The sequence below is a fragment of the Pleurodeles waltl genome, chromosome 5 (assembly GCF_031143425.1).
Source record: "Pleurodeles waltl isolate 20211129_DDA chromosome 5, aPleWal1.hap1.20221129, whole genome shotgun sequence".
NCBI classification, from domain to species: Eukaryota; Metazoa; Chordata; class Amphibia; order Caudata; family Salamandridae; genus Pleurodeles; species Pleurodeles waltl.
Window position 1 is genome coordinate 853,815,453 of NC_090444.1, and position 25,473 is coordinate 853,840,925.

At 47.4% G+C, this 25,473-nt stretch overlaps 1 protein-coding gene across 2 annotated transcripts in view; it reads left to right on the forward strand.

The window, feature by feature from the left end:
- The window catches only part of ABCB10 (ATP binding cassette subfamily B member 10), a 1,288,341-nt gene that overhangs the window by 422,622 nt on the left and 840,246 nt on the right, over positions 1 to 25,473 (forward strand). For both annotated transcript variants that reach the window (XM_069234944.1, XM_069234945.1), the window contains exon 4: positions 2,531 to 2,665. In XM_069234944.1, the coding sequence (XP_069091045.1) occupies positions 2,531 to 2,665 (135 nt within the window). The remainder of the gene's footprint in view (positions 1 to 2,530; positions 2,666 to 25,473) is intronic.

The window sequence follows — 25,473 nt, forward strand, 5'->3', positions numbered from 1 at the left end:
TGGATCCTGTGACAAGAGGCTCTACACCTCTGAAAATGGCTTTGTCACCAGTACATCTCGCTGCTTGTACAATACTTTGCGCAATCTTTAAATGCAAGAATGGGCAAACTCAGGTGGCTTTGCCTAACGAATGGTGGGTGGCAAAGGACTTCTTCCAGTAATGGGGAGAACCTTGTTCTATCTTTACGCCACAGTTGAAAACACGGTGTCCAGATTTTTGCATGTTGGAGTTCTCAAGGCATTCTCTCTCCTGGATGCGTTTCACTTGGACTGGAACTGTAGGTCGTCTTGCCTGTACTTCTCCTGCTGAAAGTTCTGAAAAAGATCAGGAACAATCAAGCACAAATCCTAGTGACTCCTGATTGGGCAGGGAGAGTGTGGTACCCAGAAAGTCTGGTCATGAGCTTCTTCTTTGTCTTCTGAGTTGGCTGACTCTTCAGGAGGATTGTCTGTGGCAGCACCATAGTAAGGTCCTACACCCAGGTCTGCACAACTTACACCTCCATGCTTGGGGATTTAGAAGTGACAACTAACTTGTTTTGGCCTTCCTCTAGATGTAGTTAATGTCGTTCTCGCAGCCAGGCACCCCTCTACGAACTGAAACCATACTGGAAACTCCAGTTTATTTTGTGGTGTGCCTCTACGCATATCCAGCCCCTGAAAGCAAAGTTATCTGACATCCTTCTTTTCTATCTTTGGTTGGCACAGCAAGACCTTTCTATGCCAACAGTTACAGATTATTTATTGGTCTTGTCTGCCTTTCTACGGTTATCTGATCAGCTATCTCGGTTTAAATCACTTTTAGTGACGTGTTTCTTTAAAAGGTGATCCACATGTTCCCACTGAAGGCTTTCATGATGCCTCAATGGTATCTGAAATTTGTTCTCATATTTTGAATGAGCACCACATTTGAACCAATGGACAGTTGCCCTCAGAGGGTACTAACACTGAAGACTGTGTTTAACATAGCGACCATGTCAGCTCTTTGTGTGAGTGAACTACTAGAGCTCTGCCTAACAGCCATACACCACCTTCTTCCTGGACAAACTTGCCACGGACTAAGACAGCATTTATTTCGATAGTTGTCACACCCTTCCACATTGTGCAGTCTATCACCCTCATGTGTATTCAGTCTAGATTTCTGCCTTACTTGCCTTTTTGCTCTCTCTGCTGTGCTTCTCTTAATCTCTTTCCAGATGAGTTAGCACTTCTTCAGTTTTCTTGCAGTCAAACCTGGAAACGCTGTTTCGCTTAGCATCGTAGACGACCACTTCTCTTCCCATAAATGACTTTAAACTTTTTTTTCCATCTCAACTGTGCTGTCTCCTCTTTTACCACCTATACTTTAGCATCTGGATACCCTGCCTTGTAATGGCCGTGCTTTACTAACTAACTTTCACCATCACCCTCATCTGGTGGGGTTCCATGGATGGTGTCTCAAAACTGTCTTCTAACCTTTAAATAGGAGAACTGCAGGAAGATGTGCGGCTCACTGTGGTAATAAAGTTGCTTAGGATGAGTTTGCAAGGGCATTCCTAGTAATTCTGGGCACTGCCACAGGGTAAGGTTTGGTGGTTATTTTGTCTCTTCCTCTGGTACTCCCAGGAGAGCTGCTGAGTTGCCTCCGGTGGAGTTCCTCCTTGAGACTACACAATTGAAAACTTTGTATGTTACTCTTTTATGTTACGTCCATCTTCCTAGCCAAATCAAGTTATGTCCAAATTGTGATGTTCTGTTAATAACGTGAGGTTGAACATGAGAGAAGACTATGATTTTGTTTGGTTGAGACTGACTGAAATAATAAACGAATTGTAAACAGAACTGTAATAAGCGGAGCACAGGCAACATCTAGGCATAGTTGGTGGCGAGATCTGAAGTAGGGTATGACAAAGCTGGAATTATGCAAAGGTTATGTCTCCTTCTTTGCCCATCTAGAAGGGATTCTGTCATCGCTTTATTTTTAAATCCTAACTGTGGAAATGCCCTATAGGTATAGGTTCAGCGTAACCTGGTTCTTAACTTTAAGTTGTGCTGCCACTACGTGCTATTAAGCTGTGGTATGTGTGTGTATATACCACTTCGAACCCATTGAAATCATTCACCATAATATACTACTTTATTAATTATGTTTTGTCTTCATTCTTTATAAAGCTGTATGTGTTTCAAGGCAGGGCGATTTACAGACATCATTTTACCTCTAGATAATTTATACTGTAGTCCTGTTCTCTGGCTAGACTCCTCTAGTAGAGGAACTTGCGTCCAGTGCGTGGCACGTTTTTTTCTGATTTAAGACGTGACTCTCAAAACGAAAGAATTATGCTGCTTTTGATGTTTTTATGATTCTGAAAGATGCAGTAAGTATATTTGTTTTTTTCATTGTCACCAATTGTAATTAAGTGAAAATAATTTGCACGGGAGCACATCTCAACATTTTGAAAAATAGTATATGCATTTTTTAAATACGTGTCTGCGTGTGGTTTAGGCTGCATCATGTTATGTGAGAGTTAACTAGTCTTTTTCCTTCTGACAGTTTTTTGTCTCTCCAAAACTTGCAACCTTTGTACTGAGTGTTGTACCACCACTTGCCATTATTGCTGTGATCTATGGGCGATATCTTCGAAAGCTCACCAGGCTCACCCAGGATTCTTTGGCAGAAGCCTCACAGGTAATATTCTGTTTAGCTGTAAAGCATTTAAATGTGTGCGCATCCTAAACCAATAATGTTTAGCTTTAAGTGTCATTGAAGAATGTTTTGCAGAAATGCATTAGCCTTTTAACTTGCATATTTATAACTTCCTTTTGAGTTCAAGCCAGAAAGGATCTTTATGATGGGCTTAGATCACAAAACTGTACGTAATACACCAGATCGAAGATATTGATGATATTAGGTATGTGAATGCAAAAAGAAGTCGGTCCTCAATGCAGCGTGACTGTGAGTATCAGCACCTGACCTTTTGGAGGACGTATATGGGGTACACAAAAAGCATTACATTAATATAGCATCATCATCAGTTTATTTCAGCCGTGTCGTAGAAAACATAGGGAAAATCAAAGCATACAGAGTTCATGTAAAAACAACCAAGAAAATAGTACACAAGCCTAAAAAACAGAGAGCACTTAAAACTTGTGGTCATTATGAACATGACGGTCTAGACCACACCGGCGGTGGCAGTCATTACTGCCAACGGCATGGTGGTCCAGACCGCCATATTCTGAACACAGTAGTGAACTGGCGGCAAAGCAGCCAGTTCACTACCACCCACTGCCAGGCCAGATTCGACTGCCGGGCCGACTGTGGGCACATTCGACCTGGTGGTGGAGGCCAGACCGTCAGTGTGATTATGTGAGAAAGTAGCCTCTTTCTAGCCTTGTTACCCCCACTTTTGGCCTGTTTGTGAGTATATGTCAGGGTGTTTTCACTGTCTCACTGGGATCCTGCTAGCCAGGGCCCAGTGCTCATAGTGAAAACCCTATGTTGTAAGTGTGGTTGTTATGTGTCACTGGGATCCTGCTAGCCAGGACCCCAGTGCTCATAAGTTTGTGGCCTATATGTATGTGTTCCCGGTGTGATGCCTAACTGTCTCACTGAAAACTCACAACAGTTAGCAGGCAAGGGATAAATTCAATGATTATTACGACTTTTTAGATGCTGCTCCAATCTCGTCGTGTTTTACGCGACTTTTCAAAATTATAGAAGGCAGCGGTTTGCATTCTCCGGGCGACACGAGGCTTGTTTACGCATAGAGATTGGAGCAGCATCTAAAAAGTCTACGCCCCAGTATATACATGGTTATATTAAGATCGAGTAAATAGAAGAATCATTAAAAGAAGAGGATATTAACTCATAAGGTTGGATTTACATCATAATGGAGAGAAAGTGGTGCCAGTGCCCCCTGACGAGGCCCTGAGTGTTAAGGCCGAAACGCGTCGACATCCTGTTAGTGGAATCAAGGGCTTGGAGTGATAACGAATTGATAAACATAAGTAGTTTAGCACTACATAATACCTTTCTAAAAAAGATTAAGGTATTGTACAGCTGGGTGCAAGACCCTTGGTTACCAGATGAGATCAGATCACATTGTGAATTGTGTTTATGTGACTATCTGTAAAAAATCCTGTAAATGGGTGCATGTTTTTTCTTAATTTCGTCTAGATTTTTGTTATGTTTGCGATTATCTGTGTATTGTTTGCAAGAAATGTGTGTTGTAAATACGAATGCATTTAGAATTGTATATATTTCTGCCATGTTGTTAGAATAAGAGACAAGTTACTCTTCAATGAATCTGATGCTGTATGTTGTGAATCAATGGAATAAATAAGGGCAAATAATTTACCCCTTGAAACCAAGAGTTAATATTGGTTGTTCGTAATAATCATTGAATTTATCCCTTGCCTGCTAACTGTTGTGAGTTTGCTGTGGTTAGTATCCTAAGCAGGCGGGGGTTATAGGATACTCCCCTTTTTAGGTCTGATTAACTGTCTCACTGAGGCTCTGCTAACCAGAACCTCAGTGGTTATGCTCTCTCTGCTTTCCAAATTGTCACTAACAGGCTAGTGACCAATTTCACCAATTCACATTGGCATACTGGTACACCCATATAATTCCCTAGTATATGGTACTAAGGCACCCAGGGTATTGGGGTTTCAGGAGATCCCTATGGGCTGCAGCATCTCTTTTGCCACCCATAGGGAGATCTGACAATTCTTACACAGGCCTGCCAGTGCAGACTGAGTGAAATAACGTCCACGTTATTTCACAGCCATTTACCACTGCACTTAAGTAACTTACAAGTCACCTATATGTCTAACCTTCACCTGGTGAAGGTTGGGTGCAAAGTTACTTAGTGTGTGGGCACCCTGGCACTATTTCAATTTTCAAAGGAGCTTTATTGCGGCTACAGGAGCCAAAAAAGTGCAAGCAGTAATAAATACAAATAAATACACATAATGAAAATTACAGGTAAATATAATGATAAAAGGGAGTAAAAGATAAGAGAAAATGGAAAAAGTGGAATAAAAATGGAATAAAATGTGCTGCACAGGACGATGGAACAGTCTTATTTGGAGTCTTTATCCAGAAGAGTTTTCCCTCTAGGAAGCCAACTAGCTCCGAGGAATTTGGCGATGGCGATCACTAGCGTTGTCCTAGTGTCTGATCTGAGGATTTGCAGGGCTAGCGCAGAGTTGCGGACTCCCAGTAGTCTGCATGCCGGGGCCAGCCATTTCCTACGGGGGGCGGTGTACGCGGGGCAGGCAAAAAGGACGTGAGGGAGATTCTCGACGGGGGCTTTGCAAGCTGGGCATACGGTTGATTCATTGTGTGACCAGCTACTGGTGAGAAGTCTTAATGGGAGTGTTCCAATGCGGAGCTGGAAGTATAGTTTCCTTTCCCTTGGGGCCGTGATTAGTTCCCAAAAAGCTTTGTACTTGCATGACTCTTTTAGGTTGGCAAAGTCACAAGATAGTGTAGTGTGGAGTGCAGCCCTTGTGTCTTCTTAGTTAGCCATTTGCCAGTATAGTTTCTTTAGTTCCCTTTTCGAGGGGAAGACTGACGTGGTTGGTGAGTTCCAGAGATCATCAAGCCCAAGTGAGTACAGTGAACCCTTGATGCATCGTAGCCAGTGGTTTCTGTGAAGATGGTCGGCTTTTAAGATGACCTGTAGAGCTTCAGTGAAGATGTCGAGCTCCGGAGTGGTCAAGAGACGCCGCCAGTACAGCAGAGGTCGAAGGCGGGCATGTGACCAATGCGTTTGATACCGAGATCCTTGAAAAGAGGGAACAGTGGGGTGCTTAGCGGAAGGGACACAAGGTTTCTTAGGAAGTTGTTTTCAGCGGTGGTTAAGTCTTGGGTTTTGGTATAGCCGCATAGTTCAGCCCCGTAAAGCGCTGAGGAAACGGCCTGGGCTTTGTATAACTGTAATGCTGGGCGAATTGGTTTTGTGTGTGAGAGGTGGAAATTTTTTAGTAGTACCCCTGTTGTTTGTCTTAGTTTTAGGGCTTGTTTTCCTATGTGTGGCTTCCAGGACATGTTGTCAGTGAATGTTATGCCCAGGGAGCTGAAAATGCCCACCTTCTCAAGTGAGGAGCCCTCTAAAGTAAACTTCCCTTTAAAAGATCTGTGGGGATTAAGGGTCATTAGTTTTGTTTTCGAGGCGTTGATTTCGAGTCCCTGTGATGAGCAGAAATGCTCGAAGCACGCAAGGAGTTTCCTTAGACCACTAGGGGTCTTGGATATCAGAAGAGTGTCATCGGCAAAAAGTAAGACTGGGATTTTTTGTGTGCCAAGTGAAGGTGCGTCAGTCTGCAGTCTGAGGAGGGAGGGGACGATTTCATTGATATACAGGGAAAAGAGGGTCGGGGCAAGTACGCACCCTTGCCGCACACCCAGGGAAACGTGGATTCTATCAGTTAATTGGCCCTTGTTGCCCCACCTGACTTGTGCGTAGTTGTCCTCATGGAGTCGTATCAAAATGGCACGAATGTGCTCCGGGACTCCCATCCGAAAGAGAGTGTCCCATAGTTTGTTGCGAGGTACTAGGTCAAAAGCAGATTTTAGGTTCACAAAAGCTACATAAAGGCTGCCTTTACCAATGAACACTGTTTTCCAATATAATAATAGGAATCTGAGGGCTTGATCAGTGGTGGAAATCTTCTTTCGGAAACCGGCTTGGAGGGGGCTAAGGATATCACAGTCAGTCATCCATTCTTCGATCTTTCCTAGGAGGCAGTGGCAGAAGACTTTTTGGACACAGTCAATTAGGCTAATAGGTCTATAGTTGCAAGGAAGTGACCTGTCGCCCTTTATAAAGATTGGAGTAACAATAGCCGCTTTCCAAGACTCTGGAATTGGCGCCCCAGATGCTATTGCGTTAGCTATAATGGTGAGGTATCTTGACCAGGATGCTAGGTCTGTTGAGAACAGGTCTGCTGGGACGCAGTCTGATCCAGGGGCCCTGCCGCGTTTTAAAGTGCTTAGAGAATAGGTTATGTCACTTTGGGAAAACGACAGGGGTGCTGCGGTGGTGGGTGCTAATGAGTGATTTAGGTGGGTGCCCGTGCAAACAGGGATGGGGCTATCACGATCAGGGGAGTACAGACTACTAAAGTGAACTATCCAGTCTCTTGGGGCAATATTGGTTGTGATGTCCAAACCACTAGTTTCTGGGCCTCGCGCTGCCAGGGACCAGAACAGACTGTGGTTCCTCTCGGGCACAGCGTCACTGAGTGCTGTCCACCATTTGTTATCTTGGTCACGCTTGGCTATGCGTATTGCAGATTTATAGGACTTCCTAGCTACGCGGATGGCGGTGGGGTCCATGGATTTAATGGCTTGAACTAAGCGCTTGTTTAGGGACCGACACGTTTTGTTGAACCAGTGGTGCCTACCTATGGGTCGTTTGTCGTCGTGGGCTGGGGGTACTGAGAAGTGAGCTGCGATATCCCTAAAGCAGGAGGTGTGGATTAAGGTTCTTTCCTGGTAGGGAATTGCAGAACCTGCCTCTAGGCCCATTAGTGTGGATTTTAGGGTGTTATTGGCAGCGTTGATGAGTACGGGCCGAGCCACGACCTTGTCCCATTTTAAGTGTTGTTTATTGTTGGCCAGGCTAATACCCTCGGGTGCTACTGCTGGGGAGTTAGACGTGGCTGGGAGATTACCTAGAGCTAATGTGTGGACAGAGAGAGGGTTGTGATCACTTTCAGTCCTTTCGATGATCGTCATGTCGATGACTAGAGGCCATAGTCTTATATCGAATAGACAATAGTCGATTCTGCTGGTGTGGTTGGTTTTGTTGAACGTGTGACTGCCATTGGTGTCTGAATTGGTTCTGCCATTTAGCGCCCTGAGCCCGAACTCCATGGTCAGTGATTTGACCTGAATAGCGACCTGCGTCCATCTCTTGATGGGTGGGATTGACAGGGCGGGGATAGACCAGGCTTGATCCTCCTCTTGATGGACCTGAGATCGTCCCAGTCAAGGGGTTCGAATGTGACGTTGAAGTCCCCAGCCACAATGGTTTTGTGATGGCGGGGATAATTTTGTAAGAGGGCTACAAGGGCGCAGAGGGTTTTGGAGACTTGACTCCCCCTGACCCCCCGAGTGTAGATATTAAAGATGTTCACCACAGAGTCAGGCCCAAAGGATAGACGAAGGCCTAACAGGTCGGGAGAGTCGGTAGGTAGCTGTGATATATGGCAGCTAAGTGATGTTTTGATCCAGATGGTCAGACCCCCTGAGGGCCTGCCTCTCGTGCTGGCCACTGCGGGGATGTGGAAATTTGTGTAGCCTGTTTGAAAAAGTGGGTCAAGTGACCATGTCTCTTGGAGGAGACATATGTCATGTTCGTCAATAAATGAGGAGAAGGATGGAAGGGGAAGAATAGATTGCAAACCTGCCACATTCCATGAAACAAGTCGTACCCCGGTTTGTGGCTGAATTATCCTGTCTAAATGCCTGGGGTTTGTATGGTTGGCTGTCGGGGTTGGTCTGGCAGATGTGGTTGAGTGAGCAAAAATGGGTTGATACCAATGTTTACCCGTGGGGCTTGTGGTGGTTGGTGATGTTCCTCTGTTGAAACTGACCTGGTCCTGATCCGGGAAGTGCTTGCAGGCCTAGCCAGCAGCACTTGGTTTGGTGGGCAATGCGCCTGCAAGATGGAAGGTGCATCGTTGTCATGATTGTTCAGTGGACTGGCAGTGGTCTTAGTGTCATGGGTAGGGGAGAGAATACATGGACAAACAGTGGTGGGGTAAAAGGAGGATCTGGGGGTGATAGATGTTAGAAAGTTGCAAGGTTTGCCTGCATAGATTTTAGGTGAGGCTGTGAGTCAATCATATTTACCAAGAGAGGATACATTTTCTGCTGGGTGGTAACTCGAGCACTCCTCGTGGTGCGTAGGTGGCCTGGGGTATTTAAACTGGATCCGTGAGTGTGCTGGTGGGCTTGTTCTTGCGTCTAGGGCCACCAGATTGTTCACCATGGTCCCGTTCTTGAGTGTCAGTTTTAGGATATCAAAGTGAGTTCCCGGGTCTGGCCGTCGTACTACATTAATTAGGTCCTCGCGTATTATGGATCGCCAGCCTCTAACATGGCGAATCCAATGGATTGCCTTGTTTTTGATAGAGCCTGCCCCTTCCTTGTGTGTCAATGTGGTTAACTTGGGAACATTAACCATTAGAACTATATTACCTAAATGGGACCGATCAGTGGCAGGTTGTGCAGAGTATTTTGAGGCAGTGTTGCTCATGGGTTTGGGGGTTTTATGATAGGTGTCTAGTGAGTTTGCAATGCCTGAATTGTGGAAAAAGGGTGTCTGGTAAGAGTTCATGGTCTTATCTCAGATAGGGTGGGGGCCGACGTGGCTAGAAGCTGAGAAGTTGGGCGGGTTTGTTATGATGCCTGATAAGGTTGGGTTTTGGACAAGGTTTGTGGTGGCCGTGTTATTTGCGTGGGTTAGCTGTTTTACTATTGCAATTAAGGAGTTAACCATATGCTTGAGTTCTGTGACTTCCTTCCTTAGAACTTGTATGCATTCAATATGCTGTGGGGTTACATGAGGAAAATGCATATTGGTGGCTGCTGGCCCATCTGCCAGGGTGTCTGGGTTGATGTCGTGTGATTCAGGGATGTTGATTAAGGGATTAAAACGGTTACTGAGCTGGATGGAATCGTTGGTGGCCAGTGGTAGGTCTTCTACTAGAGAGGGGGCGGTATGGGTGATAACGTTCCTACTCTCGCCCAGCCCTGTAGTGTCAGTGACTTGTTGTCCACGTTTCACGAAAATCTCAGCGATTTTCATGGGACCATCCTTCCTGTTAATTGATGTACCCCCCCCCCCCCCCAGTTTCAATATAAATATTTCCCTGGGGGCTAGTTAGTATTCCATTGCATTCGCCCAGGAGAGAGTCGATTCTATCCATGACGCAGTTGCTAGCTGCATGCTTATGCCTTTTTCGCTTGGCTTTTAGCACGACCCCGGCCCCTGCCTCTATTGCTTTCCTTTTGCCCATCTGATGTTGATGTTGGTGCAAGGTTGAACGATAAGGTGTCAGATTTATTAGAGCAGCTGACTGGGGTCACAGAGTTGGCAATAGAAAATGGGGCTAAGTCCAATGTGGCCTACTTGGGTGATAGATGTCAGGGGGGTGGCCCAGCCCAGCCTCTGTCGGCCGCTGACGGGCACAGGACGGGCCCGCCCTTGGCCCGGGCGCCGCCCGCGCGCGTCCCGCACAGCGGGCACTATGAGAAAGTTTAAAGGGCTCCTGCCCAATCAGAAAGGTTCCGCGAGGTTCAGCGCGTCCCGAGCAGCAGGCGCGCTATGAGAAAGTTTAAAGGGCTCCTGCCCAATCAGAAAGGTTCCGCGCGTCCCGAGCAGCGGGCGCTATGAGAAAGTTTTTAAAGGGCTCCTGCCCAATCAGATAGGTTCAGCGAGGTTCAGCGCGTCCCGAGCAGCGGGCGCGCTATGAGAAAGTTTAAAGGGCTCCTGCCCAATCAGAAAGGTTCAGTGAGGTTCAGCGCGTCCCGAGCAGCTGGCGCGCTATGAGAAAGTTTAAAGGGCACCTGCCCAATCAGAAAGGTTCAGCGCGTCCTGAGCAGCGGGCGCGCTATGAGAAAGTGTAAAGGGCTCCTGCCCAATCAGAAAGGTTCAGCGAGGTTCAGCGCGTCCCGAGCAGCGGGCACGCTATGAGAAAGTTTAAAGGGCTCCTGCCCAATCAGAAAGGTTCAGCGAGGTTCAGTGCGTCCCCTAGCCAAGGTGCCCCCACATTGTTCAGGGCAAATTCCCCGGACTTTGCGAGTGCGGGGACACCATTTCACACGTGCACTATACATAGGTCACTACCTATGTATAGCGTCACAATGGTAACTCTCCGAACATGGCCATGTAACATGTCTAAGATCATGGAATTGACACCCCAGTGCCATTCTGGCATTGGGGAGACAATTCCACGATCCCCCGGGTCTCTAGCACAGAACCCGGGTGCTGCCAAACTGCCTTTCCGGGGTCTCCACTGCAGCTGCTGCTGCCGCCAACCCCTCAGACAGGTTTCTGCCCTCCTGGGGTCCAGGCAGCCCTGGCCCAGGAAGGCAGAACACAGGATTTCCTCTGAGAAAGGGTGTAACACCCTCTCCCTTTGGAAATAGGTGTGAAGGCTGGGGAGGAGTAGCCTCCCCCAGCCTCTGGAAATGCTTTGATGGGCACAGATGCTGCCCATCTCTGCATAAGCCAGTCTACACCGGTTTAGGGATCCCCCAGCCCTGCTCTAGCGCGAAACTGGACAAAAGAAAGGGGAGTGACCACTCCCCTGACCTGCACCTCCCAGGGGAGGTGCCCAGAGTTCCTCCAGTGTGCCCCACACCTCTGCCATCTTGGAAACAGAGGTGTTGCTGGCACACTGGACTTTTCTGAGTGGCCAGTGCCATCAGGTGACGTCAGAGACTCCTTCTGATAGGCTCTTACCTTTCTTACTAGCCTATCCTCCTTCCTAGGTAGCCAAACCTCCTTTTGTGGCTATTTAGGGTCTCTGCTTTGGGGAATTCTTCAGATAACAAATGCAAGAGCTCACCAGTGTTCCTCTGCATCGCCCTCTTCACCTTCTGCCAAAGGATCGACCGCTGACTGCTCAGGACCCTTGCAAAACCGCAACAAAGTAGCAAAGACGACTACTGCAACCTTGTATCGCTTCATCCTGCCGGCTTTCTCGCCTGTTTCCTGGTGGTGCATGCTCTGGGGGTAGTCTGCCTCCTTCTTGCACCAGGAGCTCTGAAGAAATCTCCAGTGGGTCGACGGAATCTTCCCCCTGCAACCGCAGGCAACAAAAGACTGCATCACCGGTCCTCTGGGTCCCCTCTCAGCACGACGAGCGTGGACCCTGAAACTCAGCAACTCTGTCCAAGTGACTCCCACAGTCCAGTGACTCTTCAGTCCAAGTTTGGTGGAGGTAAGTCCTTGCCTCCCCACGCTAGACTGTATTGCTGGGTACCGCGTGATTTGCAGCTGCTCCGGCTCCTGTGCACTCTTCCAGGATTTCCTTCGTGCACAGCCAAGCCTGGGTCCCCGACACTCTAACCTGCAGTGCACAACATTCTGAGTTGTCCTCTGGTGTCGTGGGACTCCCTTTTCTGACTTCGGGTGGACTCCGGTTCACTCCTCTTCTAAGTGCCTGTTCCGGTACTTCTGCGGGTGCTGCCTGCTTCTGTGAGGGCTCCCTGACTTGCTGGGCGCCCCCTCTGTCTCCTCATCCAAGTGGCGACATCCTGGTCCCTCCTGGGCCACAGCAGCATCCAAAAACCCTAACTGCGACCCTTGTAGCTAGCAAGGCTTGTTTGCGGTCTTTCTGCGTGGGAACACCTCTGCAAGCTTCTTCACGACGTGGGACATCCATCCTCCAAAGGGGAAGTTCATAGTCATCTTCGTTCTTGCAAAACACCAAGCTTCTTCCATCCGGTGGAAGCACTTTTGCACCATCAGCTGGCATTTCCTGGGCATCTGCCCACTCTTGACATTGTCGCGACTCTTGGACTTGGTCCCCTTGTTTCACAGGTACTCAGGTCTGGAAATCCACTGTTGTTGCTTTGCTGGTGTTGGTTTTCCTTGCAGAATTCCCCTATCACGACTTCTGTGCTCTCAGGGGGTTGTAGGTGCACTTTACACCTACCTTACAGGATCTTGGGGTGGGCTATTTTTCTAACCCTCACTGTTTTCTTACAGTCCCAGCGACCTTCTACAAGCTCACATAGGTTTGGGGTCCATTCATGTTTCGCATTCCACTTTTGGAGTATATGGTTTGTGTTGCCCCTATACCTATGTGCTCCTACTGCAATCTATTGTAACTTTACACTGCTTGCATTACTTCCTTTTGCTATTACTGCATAATTTTGGTATTGTGTACATATATCTTGTGTATATTTGGCATCCTCATACTGAGGGTACTCACTGAGATACTTTTGGCATATTGTCATAAAAATAAAGTACCTTTATTTTTAGTATATCTGTGTATTGTGTTTTCGTATGACATTGTGCATATGACACCAGTGGTATAGTAGGAGCTTTGCATGTCTCCTAGTTCAGCCTAAGCTGCTCTGCTATAGCTACCTTCTATCAGCCTAAGCTGCTAGAAACACCTCTTCTACACTAATAAGGGATAACTGGACCTGGTACAGAGTGTAAGTACCCCTTGGTACCCACTACAAGCCAGGCCAGCCTCCTACAGATTATGATCCCATTTCCATCAGGGATTTCCTGGCGAGATACCCCGCTAGGTAATCCCTGGCGGAAAGCATACAGGTGTCAGGAATAATCATTCCTGTCACCTGTATGTGACACTGCAGGCCCCTTCCCCTTTCCACTACACCTACCCACCCCCCCCCCAAGCCCCTAGAACAGCCCCTAACCCTCGAACCCTCAAAACTGACCCCCCCGAACCCGCCACTCCCAAAACCCGATGAAGGTTCCCCCCCAACCCGACCCTCACCATCCCCCCATCCCTACATAGAGGTCCCCCCAAACCCCAACTCCCACACATCCATATGCACCTATTCACCTACAGGCTCACATGTATATGCACACACACACACATCCCCCCACACATACACTCATGCACACCCCCATGCACTCACATACACACCTTCCCTCCCCCTTGCCTCTCGGACAGTACTTACCTCTTCCGTCATGCTGCTCCAGAAGGGAACGGGCTTCCTGAATTCTGCTCCGCCGCCATCTCTCCATACACTGCTACGCCTATAACTGCTTTATTATAGGCGTGGCGGTGTATGGTTTGACATGGCGGTGAGGGTGGAGCAGCATCCACCCCCACCACCTACTGCCAGCATGGCGCATTGCGGCCCTCACTGCCATCAATGGCGGTGTGGCTCTATGCATCGTTATTTGGCGGGATGCTGGCCGCTGCCACTGGCGGTCTTCCATTGACCGCTGGCACGGTTGGAGGCGGGGCATTTCACCCAGTTCATAATGAGGCCCTTAGTTCCCAAGTACCGCACTAATAGAAATAGCAGTCATCATGAATTTCTTCACTGTCAATTGGTTGTATTGAGCAGCACAAATTGAAAAAGTGGGTTTGGAGAATTTTTGATCAGTTACTATCAACAGGGTTTGAAACCCTTTCTCTGTCTTCACTGTCAATTGGTTGTATTTAGCAGCACAAATTAAAAAAAGTGGGTTTGGAGAATTTTTGATCAGTTACTATCAACATGGTGGGAAACCCTTTCCTGAGAGGAACAGAGAAAATGTTAAATACATTTATACATGTTTTTAGAAAAGTGTTATCACAAGGAGGCTCTTGTTTTTGGAATATTGAGCTGGGCAGGCAAAACACAAACTCTAAAGCAGGTCAGAAGATTAAGGTTGTGAAGCAACCACCCAAGACAAGTAGGGTTCAATACATTTGCTAGTTCTTAGGATGTGCAAAAGATTTCTGCTTTGCAGCTGGCTGCTTCCTGCTCATATTTCATAGTAGCGTAAAATGAGGCTTGTATATTTGATTTTTGGGAAGCTAATAGGAGAGCTGATGAGGGTACAATATCCCTGCAGCCAAGCCAAAATATAGTTTATTGGATGCAATTATATGAGAAGTAAGACACACCCCTTATAGCTTTGTAATACATTTAAAGTTAATCCATAAAGAGTTGCAGAATGACTTGTCCAGATAGTAATAATGCTAGTGAAACGAATTCAGCCCTTTAGATAGCTGCAATTTCTTCATGAGATGCAAAACTTGATAAGTCATTAGACCAGAGGTCTAATTTTATTTTTCTTGCTTATCTATTGAAAAGCAATTAACAATTTTTATTGGGATATACGGGGTAAAGCATGTTTGTTTTCTGTAGTTGAAAGCCTTCTATTGTATTCTTCATTTTCCTGTCTCACAAATATCCCATTGCATTGACTTCCTGCAATTTTACTGTCAAGAGTGTTATGGAAATACAGTAAATTATTGTACGGCAAGAAAAGTGATACAAGAAACTCCAACTTATTCAAAAGGCAACAACCAAATTAGTCACTGGAGGTATAAAATGGGAGCATATCTCTCCTTCCATTCACTGGCTGCCCTTTGCAAGAGAATCATGTTCAAATTTCTGCTGATTGATCACAAAGCCTCTTCTTCATTCTTCACATTCAAGTTCAAATCATACCTTCTCACACCTCAAGTTCTTGTTTCACATTACAGCCATGCGTAAAGTGAGAGCAGGAGATGGGGCATTTTCTGTGGCCATGGTCAAACTTTGTAATTCTTTTCCAATCCACCTTAGTGCTCAATCTCCTCAAGGTAGATTTAGGAGATATTTGTAATCTTGGCTTTATGTGCAGCAGCTGCTGCTTCTTTAGTAATATAATGTTGTGTAATGGTTTCATATACAAATGTAGATGGTTCCCGTTTTTAGAAATCTCCAATAACATCACGGTTAGTTTGAGTTCTTTACACAGCTGAGAAGGAACTATAGTCTTAAAGAGTTCATATGCTATTACTGAACCTGCACCATAGCATGAAGTCCTATCTGTACCCAAAGTCCTTGAACAGCTGTACAGATGCAAGGATGTCATAAAAACCATTGACTTGCTTCTCTCTATCCATGGTTGGTGTAGATATAACAGCCTCTTGGATGATAATGTGTCTCTCAAGGTACCTTCCAGAATCAAAGAGTACACCTCATTACCATCCTTTGTATTGTACTTCCATACTATTACAATAGAAAATTGCCCAGGAATCCCTGGAAATAATCTGTCAAAAACATGGCCACATTTGCAGGCCTGGCGATGAACGACCCCTACCCAAATGTGGTACAGGAGTGTGGAATGATTATTACCCATGCAAATCTTTGAGGTGTTGTCCATGTTCCCTACTTGCTGATAATCTTATGTGTAAATGTTAAGAAAGATCTGTCATAGACTAGGCTTGCCAGTTTTCATGACAAAATAGAGTATGTCAGAACCCCTTTCAGAGGTCCACATGACACGCAGGGGCTACAGGACCCAACTGTGGGGGTTGAGGTCTTTTATTCCTGATGTCCAGGGGCTCGACCTCCTATGGATCCTGAGCAACTATGCCAAGTACCCCTTCTGCACTTGACTCTCAGTGGTAGTTATAGATGAGCAGTCAGTGGCTCCCTTGGCAGAGGATGGTTGGGGCAAGTGTGAATACAGGTTAGTGAACACTGCTCATAACTCAAAGTGCACAGCAATGTCAATCAATCAGTGTCCAGTCAAATACTTATTTTTATAAATAAAGTATTTTATTTCTAACTCTACTCAAAGAACTGTTATGATTTGTGTAAACAACAACACATTTCCCCTTGGGGTTGGGGCTGTAGTGTTTCACTGGTAAATTCCTGTCTTCGTAATGTAGTCAGGGTTATTCCCCATTCTGTGGTTCCCCGTGTCCAGGGAATGCTCACTGTTGGGCCGTAACTTAAGAGTCCACTCCAACTGTTAGTAAGTAGTTAAAAGTGTTTTGGCACTGCAGCACTCTTAGCAGCGAGTCTCCAGGGTCCGTCAAGCCTGTAACCAGTTTCACCTGCTCTAGCAGCAAAGAAAAATGCAGCGTCTAACTGGGTGCCCCATCAACTGGCACATGCAAGGCTCCCATCCTGTGTGGGTTGCCAGCTGCACGTGAGAGGCGTGACAGCACCTGGCAAGTGCAGATTCTCCTTCAAGCTTGAATAGTCGACACCAGCAGGGATTGGAGGTGCTCTGGTGCTCCTCCTGCACGGTAAGTTACACAATCCGAATAGGGGAGTGGGGATGGAATGCAATGCTCCTGTTAGGAGTGCTAATAATGTGGCGATGCACCCACTGCATCATTTTTTTTATCACTTATTTTGGGGACAACAGAACACCTAGTCCTGCTCACTGCCTCCCCCCCACCGCTCCCAAAAACAGTTTCCCTTCTGGCTTAAAACGTGTATGTCAAATAATGGTAAAGTGTGGGAAGTAATTTCATGTTATACAAAACCAACAATTCAGTCTATATAGTCTGGAATTACGTTTATTCATCGATTTATTTAAAAAAAAAAAAAAAACATTTAAAAATGAAAATGTTTGTACACATAATACATTAGATCACTGTACATTACAACCATAATGACCAATTGACATCAAATCATTAGCACAATTTTTGGGTGTGTGTGACCAAAATGGCGGCGATAGCAGGCGTGTAAAACGCTGCTCCGCTCCGGCCTGTTCGGCGGCCTCGCACATCCTGTACCAGGCGACAGCCGCTCACAACACATCGACCCCAGTGCTGCCAAGCAAGTGACCGGGGTTCGGTTGAGGACACTTTGGGGCTGCCGGTACAGTGGTTGACAAGGGAGTGCAGACTAGGGCCTGCAGAACGGCACAGCCGGCCCCACCCAGAGGTGAGAGGCCACAGAGACCCCAACCGCAGTGCCCTGGCTGGGCTCCTGCCCGCCTGGGCGATATCCCTGTATGCATGAGGGGCAGGGAGCCGGCTGTGTAGAGAACCGGCCGTAGGAGGTGAATGGGGCTACCTGGGCCTTGGTGGTGCCGTGGCTGGATCTGGCCTCCGCCACCCTGGGGGTTGATCGCCAGGAGGCCCTCTGCTTGCACTCCCCCTGGTTCTTCCCTCCTCACCCGAACCGGAGGGCTGATAAGCCGACTGGCGCTGGACCCTGACGCAAGCGCTGGTTGGCCATCAAACACTGCGGGACCTTTTTGCTAAACAAAAAACCAGAGCACTCCAAAGAACAGTCCAAGCAATAAAGTAACCAAGTTCATGTAGAAGTTTTTCTTCTTCTTGCAATCATTATTCTTTATTTCTGGTAAGTACAACAATGCGCAGAACAGCCAACACATGTTTCGTCCATAGGACTTTTTCAAGGCAGAGTATAATGCATGAGGATAAACTTGTCCATAAAAGGACTGAGATGTCAAAGTCCAAGGAAGAAAGTAACGTTTCAAAAGTGGAATACAACAGCAAATCACTGTAACGTGGTTTCTCAGGAAAGTATCTCAGGGCATCAAATAGAGACAATCATGATAGGTTATATAAAGCCATGGTAAGCCCAAAATGAGCGCATTGAAAGAGTGCATTGGTCCGAGTACTCCGACGTTAAGGCAGCGTGTGACTCGGGAGTAAACCATTGAAACCGGTTTAAAGTGAAAAGCATAGAAATAAACAGAGGACAGAAATCGAAATTGGGTGCTGCATAACATTACCAGCCGGGCGCCATTTTGGAAAGGGAAGTGATAAAGCCATCAAAATATGATATGTAACAAAACAAACATTAGTATATTCTTACTATAAGTTAACATTTGAGTAGAATAGTCAATAACTGAAAAAAATAAATAAAGCCTTTCAAATGGACATCATCACTTTTATCATAAATTCTACTGTGATAGAACATATGAAAAAGATTCGTTGAGTAACACTCGTTGAAGATGGTTGAGCATAGGACATAGACTTTTCAAATTCACAAACAATTGAATTAATATATAGTCAAGAACACAGAAATACAAAAGGATTGTATAAACACACAAATGTGAAAATGAGACAAAAGGTTAAAGTGACCAAAATGTATGGTAGAAGCCCATAAATACAAAATATATGTTCACGGAGTATGTCCTATAAATACAATAATGGTAAAACTGGAATCTTAAAGGTGAAACAAATAGTCAAAGATGAATTTATAGAAATACATGAAGGTCCTTATCTGTATTGAGGCCTTTTTCCACGGCCCTAAGTTTTAGGATCCAACTACTTTCTAGGCGTCTAAGAGAGGCGGTCTTGTTTCCTCCCCTAGGGAGGTGACCTATTGTGTCCACACTATGTACAGAGATGCCTAAAACTTCCCTTTGTCCATATATGTTGTTATAGTGTGTGGCAAAAGGAATCGGGAGAGCGGAGGACGCTGGTGAACCCGGGGGGGGAGGGGGGGCGAAATAAGCTGGACTCCCTTCCCCGGTGATGGTACATCAGGCACAGAGAGCCAGGACGGCCTGACGGGACTGGTTGTTCCACACTGGTGCTGGGGGCTGACGGAGAAGGTCTGGGCCCTGGAAACCAGACCGTGACCAGTTGGTCCTGTGTCGCCAAGAGTGGCGAACCAGACCGAGAACAGAGGTAAGGGCCCGCCCCCTGGGTGGAATTTCCTGCACAAAGGCCCCTAGCGCAGCCCAACAAGAGGAACGGGAGGTCGAGAGGTACTGGGAGGACAGAGTACTACGACGCTGATGCCTCCCTACTAGAAGCCGCACCCTCATTTGTCAGGCATTCCGCTCCAAGAGATGAACTGGAGACCGAAATAAAGCGCTGGGGGGACCACGCAACAGACAGTCCCAGACCTGGCTTGTGGGCCCGTCTGGGCGGGGGCTCATCTGCGGGGGTCCTGCCAGTAAACAGAGGGCCCCCAGATGGGGGGTGCTGGGGCACTGAGCAGCAGGCGCCTCGAGCACGCCGATCATCTGTGACCCAGGAGTGAAGACTGGAGAGAGGAGAAGGTATAACCTTGGTCGGCCCGACAAGTAATGTGGGGATGTATAGAAAGTGCCCCAAGCATAAAGACATGGGAGCCATCTGTGGATGCCCACCATAACGCTGTGGGAGGAGTGCTCGCAGGGACTTGGGAAGAGACCTGAAAAAGTGACGTCAAGTAAACCTAATGTACCTTAACATGGGGAAGGCCAGCAAAAAACGAGAAGCAGGAGTAGATCGTGATGTGCTAATGGCAAGACTGGGCGCCCTAGAACAACAAGACGTATCCCCAGTGCCAACAGGGAGTCCTACCTTAGGTGACATACTTCAAGCAATAGCCGCCTCCCGCGAGGCCCTGGAAACTAAGAACCAAAATTGGGCTACTAAAGGATGATCACCACTGTTTGGCTGAGAGGGTTACCACGGTGGAGAGAGAAGTAGCGAATATCCCGGCCACCATGACTGGAGCACAAGCACAACTAACGGAACTGGAGAACAAGGTCAGAGCCTTAGAACAGAAAGCAGATGATGCAGAGAACAGGTCCAGGCAAAACAATATATGGATATTCGGGATACCCGAAAAAGCAGAGGACCGGGACACGATCACCTTCATTGAAACAGGGCTCAAAGATGAAATAGCACCAACTGGGCTGTCAGCCCTGGAGAGAGCGCATAGAGTCCCTTTGCGACCGCCTCTACCAGGGGCTCCACCTAGAGCGATAATAGCACACCTCCTGCATGATAAGGACAATGATACAATCCTGGCACAAGCTCAGAAGAAAGATGATATAATGTTGAACAATACTAGGGTCATGATATTCCCACACTACTTGAGAGAAATTCAAACCCGTCGGAACACTTTCCTAGCAGTGAAACGGAAACTGAGACAAATGAGAGTAACTTACGCAATGATTTACCCGGCCCAGCTGAGAGTTCAATCTCAAGGACCTACCTTCTTCTTCAACACCCCTCAGGAAGTGTGGTCGTGGATCAAAACACAGCTGCTGCAAGACTGACAGGACACCCAGACTTGGCAAACAGCACACCTGAAACACACCAAACGCCCCCTCCCTCCCCCCCCCCCCCCCCCCCCAACGGCTGAGGAAGTGCAATAGGCACGATACCAGGCACTGGCAGACGTAGTGGCCTTTGGCAGGCACGCACAATCCCACCTTACCACTAGTGCCGATAACTCAGTGGACAGGGAAGAGAGCACTGACGTTGCCCTGAGTACCGGAATAAACCAGTCTGACACATCAGAACCATCAGACTCTGAGCAGGATCTCACCATAGTCACCCAGAACAGCAGATTATCTCCTCTGTGGAAAACTCTTGCAACTTGAATTCCGTACTGGGGCAGGCGGCAAATGACCCAGCTGAGCTGCAACAAGGACAAAACGCAGTGGACTACGCCTCAAGGTCTTGGATCACCGTCACAGATGCTGTGCTGTGCCTGAGCTACCCATAATCGAATATTGATGACTGACGCAAAGGGCCGCACCAGCACATTACATCATCCGGAGAGGTTGTGGATACCACAATGTTGGGGTTTACGAATACAGTTTGGACAGGAAAGTTTTTGTTTCAAAAACTTTTCAGAACTTTGTTAAAAGTTTTAGAATAGAAAAGTAAACTTTTTTGGTTAAGTGTACATATACTGAACTATTTGGTAGATGATTCTCTTATGAAAAGTACAACATGACAAAGTGGTAAAGCAGTTGCAAGTACTTATCCCACCGCTGCACCACCAATGTAGGAGGCTGGCCTGGCTTATAGTGGGTACCTTGTGGTACTTACACCCTGTGCCAGGTCCAGTTATCCCTTATTAGTGTAGAAGAGGTGTTTCTAGCAGCTTAGGCTGATAGAAGGTAGCTATGGCAAAGCAGCTTAGGCTGAACTAGGAGACATGCAAAGCTCCTACTATACCACTTATATCATAAAGCACAATACCATAGGATAACACAATACACAGAGTTACTAAAAATAAAGGTACTTTATTTTTATGACAATATGCCACAAGTATCTCAGTGAGTACCCTCAGTAAGAAGGTAAGTAATATACACAAGTTCTATGTACACAAACCCAAAACAGGTAAGTAAGAGTAAGAAAAGTAATGCAAACAGTGTAGAACTACAATAGGATGCAATAGGTGAACATAGGTCTAGGGGCAACACAAACCATATACTCCAAAAGTGGAATGCGAATCACGAATGGACCCCAGACCTATGGGAGCTTGTAGAGGTTCGCTGGGACTGTAAGAAAACAGTCAGGGTGTCCAAGATACCCACCCCAAGACCCTGAAAAGTAGGAGTAAAGTACACCTACTACCCCAAAAGGACACAATAGTCGTGCTAGGGGGATTCTGCAAGAACCACAAACACCAGCAAAGCACTGAAGACGGATTCCTGGACCTAAGAACCTGCAAGGCAAGGGGACCAAGTCCAAGAGTCGCGATAGTGTCTGGGGGGAGCAGCAGCCCAGGAAACCCCAGATGAAGGTGCAAGGAAGCTGCCTCCGGATGGAAGAAGCTTAGGATTCTGCAACAATGAAGAGAGCTAGGAACTGCTTCTTTGGATGGAAGATGTCTCACAGCATGCTGAAGGTTGCAGAAGTGTTCCCACGCAGAAATACCGTAAACAAGCCTTGCTAGCTGCAAGGGTTGCGGTAAAGGTTTTTAGGTGCTGCTGGGGACCAGGAAGGACCAGGATGTCGCCCCTTGGAGGAGGAGACAGAGGGGGTGCTCAGAAACTCAGAGAGCCCCCACAAAAGGAGGCAGCACCTGCAGAAGTACCTGAACAGGCACTTAGAAAATTTGTGACCCAGAGGTGGCTCAGAGTAACAAAGGAGGGTCCCACGACGTCGGAGGCCAACTCAGAGGGTTGAGCACTGCCAGATGGAGTGCTGGGGACCCAGGCTAGGCTGTGCACGAAGGAAATCCTGGAGGACTGCACAGGAGCCGGAGCAGCAGCAAATCATGCAGTACACAGGTTTGCAGTCTAGCGTGGGGAGGCAATGACTTACCTCCACCAAACGTGGGCTGATGGATCACTGGACTGTGGCAGTCACTTGGATAGAGTTCCTGTGTTCCAGGGACCACGCTCGTCAGGATGAGAGGGAACCCAGAGAACCAGTGATGCAGTCTTTTGGTGCCTGTGTTAGCAGGGGGAAGATTCCGTTGACCCACTGGAGATTTCTTCTTGGCTTCCAGTGCAGGGTGAAGGCAGGTGATCCCCAGAGCATGCACCACCAGGAAACAGTTGAGAAAGCCGGCAGGATGAGGCGCTACAATGATGCTGGTAGTCGTCTTGCTACTTTGTTGCGCTTTTGCCGGCGTCCTGGAGCAGTCAGCGGTCGATCCTTGGCAGAAGTCGAAGAGGGAAGTGCAGAGGAACTCTGGTGAGCTCTTGCATTCGTTATCTGAAGAATACCCCAGAGGAGAGAACCTAAATAGCCAGAAAAGGAGGTTTGGCTACCAAGAAAGGAGGATTGGCTACCAAGAAAGGTAAGAGCCTATCAGAGGGGGTCTCTGATGTCACCTGCAGGCACTGGCCACTCAGAGCAGTCCAGTGTGCCCCCAACACCTCTGTTTCCAAGATGGCAGAGGTCTGGGACACACTCGAGGAGCTCTGGGCACCTCCCCTGGGAGGTACTGGTCAGGGGAGTGGTCACTCCCCTTTCCTTTGTCCAGTTTCACACCAGAGCAGGGCTGGGGGATCCCTGAACCGGTGTAGACTGGCTTATGCAGAGATGGGCACTATCTGTGCCCATCAAAGCATTTCCAGAGGATGGGGGAGGCTACTCCTCCCCAGCCCTTCACACCTATTTCCAAAGGGAGATGGTATAACACCCTCTCTCAGAGGAAATCCTTTGTTCTGCCTTCCTGGGCCAGGGCTGCCTGGACCCGAGGAGGGCAGAATCCTGTCTGAGGGGTTGGCAGCAGCAGCTGAAGTGGAAACCCCGGAAAGGCAGTTTGGCAGTATCCGGGTCTGTGCTAGAGACCCGGGGGATCATCGAATTGTCCCCCCAATACCAGAATGGTATTGGGGGGACAATTCCATGATCCTAGACATGTTACAATGCAATGTTCGGAGTTACTATTGTGATGCTATACATAGGTAGTGACGCATGTAATGGTGTCCCCGCACTCACAAAGTCCGGGGAATTTGCCATGAACAATGTGGGGGCACCTTGGCTAGTGCCAGGGTGCCCACACACTAAGTAACTTGGCACCCATCCTTCATCAGGTGAAGGTTAGACATATAGGTGTCTTATAAGTTACTTAAGTGCAGTGAAAAATGGCTGTGAAATAACGTGGGCATTATTTCACTCAGGCTGCAGTGGCAGGCCTGTGTAAGAATTGTCTGAGCTCCCAATGGGTGGCAAAAGAACTGCTGCAGCCCCTAGGGATCCCCTGGAACCCCAATACCCTGGGTACCTAAGTACCATATATAAGGGCATTATATGGGTGTACCAGTGTGCCAATGAGAATTGGTAAATTTAGTCACTAGCCTGCAGTGACAAATTTTAGAAAGCAGAGAGAGCATAAAGACTGAGGTTCTGGTTAGCGGAGCCTCAGTGACACAGTTAGGCACCACACAGGGAACACATACAGGGCACATACTATGAGCACTGGGGTCCTGCCTAGCAGGATCTCAGTGACACAGGGGCTAAAACATACATACATACATACAGTGAAAATGGGGGTAACATGCCAGGCAAGATGGTGTTTTCCTACAACAGACCAAGGGAAGGGGAGTTGGAGAGTTATGTTGTTGTTGGTTAAATTGAGGAAAAGTGCAGCATTGCTTGAAACAGGGGAAATATATCCACGACATGCGAGTAACTGGCCGCGGAGCTCCCTAGGGGACCTGTTTTGGTAGGACAGAGAACCACTAACCAAATTTAGCACACCGTATGCAAGGTCCCAAGTGTCATAACATACTGTCCTGGAATGGGAGGGGTATCCATACAATAACTAAACGGCATAAAGTGTTTTCATATTTGTCCCGTAGGGGAGCACACCTCGCATTATTACAGGAAACACATTTACAGCAGAAAGAGGGGCGGGGTCAACAGAGGAGGTGGTGGGGTCAGCTGTACTATGAGATATTCGGCATTCGCTAGAGGGGTTCTAATCTGGGTCACACCCGGGGTCCTGTTTCAGTGCACGGATCATAGGGTGGACCCACAGGGGCGCTTTGTGGCACTCTGTGAGGCTCACCCGCCGCTAGATGGGACAGTGATCCATAAACATGCACACACATTTAAGGACCTTGATCGATACCTGGAGAGTGTGAAACCCCCAAGGGCAGGAATATTCATATTTCTCCCCTGTATACAGATTTCATTTAAGGTTGGATACATTTCTTAGCTAACCATCATTACATCAGAAAATACGCAATGTAGAATATCACGCCAGAACTATTTCATATAACAACGCAGCACTACTATACTTAAGCCGCTGCCCATACCCACATGGAAGTTTAGGCCAGAGGCGCGACTCGACCCTCCATTTAGGGGGCAAATAGGTACATGTATCACACAATATTACCAAGAGAACGAAGTGTCTACGGACTCCAGAGGCTTAGAATGGACCACCTTTAAAACGGTCCTCAGGGGCTGATGTATAGCAGAATCAGCTGGAGTATGCCGAACTCTGCTGTGGGAAACTCAAGCAGCGGAAGCTAAGTTGAAGCAAGTGGAAGTTGCGCTGACGGAGGGGTTGGTGGATAAAGGAGCTGTACTAAAAGCCAGGGAACAGGTGGTGAGCCTAGTGGAACTTCTCTGCTGTCGCAATTTCTGAAATTATATGATAAAAACACATGCGACACGGGATAAGGGAGGGAAACTGCTGGCTTGGTTGGCGTCGCTGAGGGTCCCCAATACTAGAGATCCAAGCAGAACCGGGGCACACTGTCACTATGCAAACTGAGATTAATGAGGCCTTCCATATCTACTATGCAGGACTCTATAAAAGCAATTCACAGGTCACCCCCGCTGAAATTAAAGCATTCCTGCAATCCCTTGTCT